At 52.6% G+C, this 6,420-nt stretch overlaps 1 protein-coding gene across 1 annotated transcript; it reads left to right on the forward strand.

Moving 5' to 3' along the window:
- Positions 1-158: 158 nt before the first annotated feature.
- On the forward strand, positions 159-5,578 carry cpcC (putative protein kinase (Gcn2)). The gene is made up of 7 exons (XM_025648417.1): positions 159-551; positions 618-2,648; positions 2,710-3,039; positions 3,096-4,098; positions 4,148-4,584; positions 4,635-5,079; positions 5,139-5,578. The coding sequence occupies exons 1-7, from the start codon at positions 336-338 to the stop codon at positions 5,441-5,443; spliced, it is 4,767 nt and encodes a 1,588-aa protein (XP_025498275.1). The 5' UTR covers positions 159-335; the 3' UTR covers positions 5,444-5,578.
- Positions 5,579-6,420: the final 842 nt, after the last annotated feature.

A 6,420-nucleotide genomic window follows, 5' to 3' on the forward strand; every position in this document is an offset into this window, starting at 1 on the left:
CCACTGCCCAGCGTATGGGGTGGTCCGTGTGGTTACCGCTCTTTGGCCTGCCTGCCTTTCTTTTCCTATTTCCTACACTTACATTATTCCTCCCACCTTTCTCTCTTCTCCTCCCGCCCTTCCCACCCTCCACCTCTTCCACCTCCCATACTTCATACTTCCTCCCCCCCCCTCTCCCCCCTTTACTTTCATTCTATTTTATTCTCCGAATATGTGCTTTTCTGAGCTGTAGAGGGCTGCAGCTTCGGCTGCATCTTTGTCACTATTCTCCGTGGCAAAGGCCAATTCTATCTGGGTGCAAACATTAAACTCCACACACCGCCCAACGCCCCGCTATGCCTCACAAACAGAAGAAGAATTTCAACAATGCCCCCAAGATTGGCTCTCCTCGAGCGGAGAAAAAGCAGCTCTCCCCAGATCCCTCTGCCTTTGCCGCACCCATAGTCGCCCCGACCAATTACCAGGAGATCCACCAAAACGAGGTGGAAGCCCTGCGCTCCATCTACGGCGATGATTTCGAAGAAGTTGCGCACCGGCGCTCCGCCTGGCAGGTATGCTCGACAATACTTCAGCCGAATGCTTGGCGAGAGAGAACAAACTGACTTGCGTCAATTCAGCAATCGTCCGAGCTTGCGTTTAAGCTTCATCTCCGAGCGTCGTCCAACCCCGATGTACATGTAGAATTGCTGGTGGAGCTACCGACGACCTACCCCAAGACCGTTCCGAATCTTTCCCTCGCGAATCTGGACGACTTGCGCCAGGGTGCTCGCTCAAGAGTTCGAGATATTATCCGCAGCAAGCCCAAGACCCTTCTGGGCTCTGAGATGATCTATGAGCTGGCCGTGTCCATTCAGGATGTCCTCGAAGACGTGGCAGAGGCGCAAGCGCAAGACAGGGATCTTCCTAGTCTTGAAGAGGAACGCAGGGAGCAGGAGGCCGCTGCCAATCAACGAGCCGAGCTAGAACGACAGGAAGAAATCCGCAAACAGGAGGCAGCCACCGCAGAGGAAGAACGTGCACTGCAGCAGCTGCTCGAGGACAGGCTGAGGGAGCGGACAAAGCTGTCGCGTCGCAAGAGTCGCACGCCTGGCTTAGATGCCAATGGAGACTCGGATGGCGTGCAGCAATCCGCCGGTGCTATCACCTTCGATCCGCCCCTCGTCGTGACGGAGCCGGGTCAGGATCCGCTGTTCTTCAGAGCCGTATCCGGAAAGTCGCTCCTAAAGAGTCGCCAGTACAAAGAAACATGTACTGTGAGACCTATCGCTTCCGACAGCCGAGCCTATGCCCCTCTCCTTGTTTTGAAGGAAATGTCACTCGACCAAAAAGGCGTCGACCCCCTGAAATTCCGGGAAAGAATGCGCTTAAGCGAAGACAAATTGGAAGGTCTAAAAAAGCTTCGACATCCGAACATCCGAGACTTTATCGGATTCAAGATCTCCAGACCTTTAAGCTCGCAGGAGACCATTTGGAAGGTTTCTGCATTGGTCGAATACTCAAATAAGGGGCCTCTTTCGGAATTCTTAGACATGGTTGGGACGGTTCCGGTCGAATTGCTCCGCAGCTGGACGATCCAACTACTGGAGGCTCTGGAATATTATCACCGCAGTGGCTTTGTTCACGGCAATATAAGTTGTGGGCGTGTCTTGCTGTTTAGAACACCCACGGGAGGAACCATCGTCAAACTGCAGGCTAGCATCGAAGAGGCTTTGCCTGTTTCAACGGCAGGAAAACGGTCGCTCGCGATATCCAAGTCGCCATTCTGGATGCCGCCTGAGCTGGCCCACGAGGGAGCTCCACCGACCATGAAAACTGATGTATGGGACTTGGGTATTGTGTTTCTTCAGATGGGATTCGGGTTGGATGTCCTCCAGCGGTATACGTCGGCCAATGCGATGATGGGCACTTTGGGTTTAACGTCTCCGCTGCAGGACCTACTACACGAGTTCTTTCGTCCAGACCCCAAGAAGCGGCCCACAGCCTTTCAACTTCAACCGTCTGAGTTCTTCCGCGTCGATGCGCCTTTGATTGCTCGAACAAGTGCTGCAAATTCCATTTCTCTTCCGAGGCGTCCGCGTCTTGATTCTCTTGGAGCACTGCCGGCGTTCTCGCGCTATAACCAGGACTTCGATGAAGCCGGACGACTGGGAAAAGGTGGATTTGGCCAGGTTGTGAAGGCTCGAAATAAGCTTGATGGTCGGTTCTACGCTGTGAAGAAAATATCCCAGAAGTCTACCACTGCGTTGAAAGATACGCTGTCGGAGATCATGCTACTGTCCCGTCTTAACCACCCGTACGTAGTACGCTACTATACCGCGTGGATCGAAGAAGACTATGACTATGTAGATGAAGACGCTCTTTCCTCGACCGATAGCGACGTCTTTGCTAGTCGGGACTCTCGTGCATACGACTACAGCACGGGTGGCTTGGACTTTATCAGCTCCAGCGGCTACCCCAAAATCCAATTTGGCTCAGACAGTGATGATGACGACGATGGCACGCTTTCCCACAGAAGAGGAGGAGACACCTCAGAGACCTATGAGACCGAAAGTGGTACAGGTCGAGAGTTGAGTCGGATTGGATCAGGTTCGCAGGGCAGACCGGTACATACGACGCTTTACATCCAGATGGAGTACTGTGAGAAACATGTAAGACTTATCTTCCTTGCTCTATTCTATGTTTTTTTACTACAAGCTAATTACCTGAAAGACACTTCGCGATCTGATCCGAAATGGCCTGTACGACGATGTCGATCGGTCCTGGCGCCTGTTCCGGCAGATTCTCGATGGCCTTAGCCACATTCATGGTCATGGCATCATTCACCGCGATCTTAAACCGGACAATATCTTCATTGATGTTGCTAACAATCCACGCATTGGAGATTTTGGCTTGGCTACCAGTGGCCAATTTACAACCGCAGTGCGCTCCTCCACAACGGCTGATTTTGAAGGTGATTTCACTCGGAGTCTGGGCACAACCTACTACGTCGCGCCCGAGATGAAGTCTGGCCTAGCAGAAAACTACAACGAGAAGGTGGATGTAAGTTTAACCATGGAGCACAGCAACTACTCGTCTTTGCTAACGACTGAATGAAGATGTATTCTCTCGGTGTGATCTTTTTCGAGATGTGCCATCCTCTCCCAACGGGCATGGAACGTGACCAGACGTTACGGGCAATAAGAGAACAGCATTTTACGCTGCCATCAACGTTCCAGTATTCTGAGAAGGTGCTTCAAGGCCGGATTATAAGGTCATTATTGAACCATGATCCAAGCCAACGTCCTTCGGCTTCAGACCTTCTGCATAGTGGTCAGATCCCTCTCCAAGTGGAAGAAGAGACATTCCGAAGGGCCATCATGCACTTGCTCTCGGATCCCAATTCTCCTGACTACAAGAAGATCCTTTCTGGAATATTCTCCCAGTCTCCTAAGAAGTACGAAGACATCGCCTGGGACATGGACTCACGCGGCACGCCAGCAGCCCACGAGCTTCTTGTTCGAGGGTTGGTCAAAGAAAGATTGACATCGATTTTTCGTCGGCACGGCGCCGTAGAGACAACGAGGCAAATGCTCTTCCCCAGATCTCAGCACTACAATAACGGCGCTGTGAGGTTGCTGGATTCTTCCGGAAATCTGCTTCAGTTGCCATTCGATCTTACTCTGCCGAACGCACGTGCCATCCCGCGACAAGACCCTTCGCTGGAGAAGACATATGCTTTTGGCACTGTGTACAGAGATATGCCTCATGGAGGGGAGCCTAGAACCCACAAAGAGGTTGACTTCGATATTGTGTCGCACAACACTTTGGATTTGGCGCTGAAAGAGGCAGAAGTCATCAAAGTTCTGGATGAGATCATTGACGAATTTCCGCCATTGAGGTCATCTCCTATGTGTTTCCTGGTCAACCACTCCGACTTGCTTCAGCTTATCATGGAGTTCTGCCGGATCACTCCTTCTCAGATTCCTCGCGTAAAGGAAGTGATCAGCAGGCTAAACGTGGGGAAATGGACCATGCAAAAGATCAGGAGCGAGCTTCGGTCGCCCTCCATCGGCGTCGCTTCAACCTCATTGGACGACCTTGCTCGCTTCGACTTTCGAGGTTGGTTTGCCTTCCCTTGTAGGTCATATGCATAACTAACGTACGTCAGACTCTCCTAAGCAAACACAAAAGCGATTACGGGCAATCATGGAAGGCACTCGTTTCGCCGAGCGACTGGCGCCGATCTTCGCTCGTATCAACCTACTAGCTGTGTATTTGAAGGGGTTCGACGTGAAGCGCAAAGTATATGTGAATCCTCTTGGAAGCTTGAATGACAAATTCTTCCGAGGAAGCATTCTGTTCCAGTGCGTCTTTGACAGTAAGCGGCGTGACGTCTTTGCTGCCGGCGGACGGTATGATTCTTTGGTTCAAGAGTTCCGTCCGAAGGTGCTGGCAAACCGCTCCCAGACTCACGCCGTAGGGTTCAATCTGAGCTGGGATCGCCTAAGCTCAGCAATGCTCGAATATCTGGGAACAGGAATTGCTGCTAAGACATCCATTAAGCATCCTGAGGCCGAAACCGGGGCATTTTGGAAGACGAGAAGGGTAAGTCTGCAATCCTGATCGGCTTCTTCCACCGTGCTAACAAGATGCAGTGTGACGTTCTTGTTGCGAGTTTCGACCCTACTGTGCTACGTACAATGGGGATTAAGATCGTCCAGGATATGTGGGCCAACGACATCAGCGCCGAGCTTGCCGTGGATGCTTCGTCTCTGGAGGAACTCCTCAACAAATACAAGGAAGACAGCCATAGCTGGATAGTCATAGCCAAGCAGGACAGCCAGGAGCGTGGCTTCAAAGTAAAGAGTTTTTCTCCTCGAGAAGAGCTCGACATTCGAAGCCCCGAGCTGGTGCCCTGGATCCGCAACGAGATGCGTGCGCGCAACCAACGTGAAGGCACGGCAGAGCCTCAGCGACAGTCTCGCCTGCTAAGTCAAGCCGAAACCAGCACAATCAACGGTGATCGGGCCAGCGATGTGCGCATCCTGATACCGCAGCACCGGAGCAAGAAGTCGAACCGCAGGAACATTGTCGAGTCTGGTAGGTTTTTGATTCTGTCGCGCCCACCATCTCGAGTCTAAGTACTGACAACTCGCCAGCCCTTTTCCGATCCCGGGAGGTGGTCGAAGATGCATTGAATGGCCCGGTCGCCGCCATCGATACGCGCGACGATCTGCTCGAAGCGATCAGGAACACTCGTCTTTCTGACCCGGAAAGTTGGCGAGCGGTCATCCAAAATGCCCCGCTGACCGAACGCAAATATCTCAATCAAGTGCACGAGTTGCTGTCTGATCTTGCGAACGAGGCACAGACCGGCGATGGTACGGAGCTCTATACGAACGCATTTATTTACAATTACCGGACGGGGTCCTGTATATATTACGATCTAGCAAGCGGCTGCTGAGCGTGAAGGGTGGAATGTGGATTGGCGTGAACTTGAACATGTGGAATTTTGTTTATTTTTGTGATGGCTGTGATTCCATGCCAGATATCTCTACTTCGTCGCATTTCTAGCAAACCGAATTATACCCCGACGTTGAACCTACCTTATGATTAAGACCAGGCAGACCGGCCCTATAAGAAGCGTAAGACGGTACCTGGCTCTAGCGTGTATATCAAGTGAGGAGGCTCGTTGCCCGCGATCTCTGAAACGGTCCTTCCTACCCTTGCTACGATACTCCAGCTATGGTATTCTGAATCGTGCCGCTGCTCCCGCCATCTCTTGAGCGCCGCAACAAGCAGGCTCAAATCCACTTGTTGGACCTCGGCCGAAACACCGATACCGTAGCCGCAGCCTCAACCATCAAGTAGATTGTAATCCAAGCCCTTCCAGCCGTTTGACCCGGGAATTGCGCCTCGTCCAGGGATTGGTTTCTCCAGCGAACGGGTCAAGCCCCAAGCCATCGACTGCCACTGATCCAACCCCGCTGTTGTTGATCACAGCTCCAGTGCAACTTGTTCCTGAACGTAGGTAGAGGAGAGCTCGTCCGTCATCGTCGATGGACCTTGGCAGTGGTGCGAGCTTCGACGGCAGAAGGGAGGCTCACTGGTCGTTGGAGGTCGTTGGAGGTCGTCTTGCACATGCGCCGATGTTTGTTCCTGCAGGGAAAGGAGGAATGGTGAGTGTGTTCAGATTAGTCGGTTGCCGATAGTCAAAGCGCCATGATTACTGCTGCTGCTGCTGCTGCTGCTGCTGCTGCTGCTGCCGCCGCCGTCAAGTAACGCGATTATCCACGAAAAGGAAGTGATGAGAACGACAAGAAAGAAAACCTCGGAGAGCAGCGAGCGAGCGGGGCGGAGATGCAATCGCAGTCGCCGCGATATCAAATTACATAAGCGGGGGGTCCGTCGCCGCCGCCGCGGCGGGCGTCGCATCGATTT

Source organism: Aspergillus aculeatinus (genome assembly GCF_003184765.1).
Source record: "Aspergillus aculeatinus CBS 121060 unplaced genomic scaffold BO66scaffold_80, whole genome shotgun sequence".
In the NCBI taxonomy this organism is placed as follows: Eukaryota; Fungi; Ascomycota; class Eurotiomycetes; order Eurotiales; family Aspergillaceae; genus Aspergillus; species Aspergillus aculeatinus.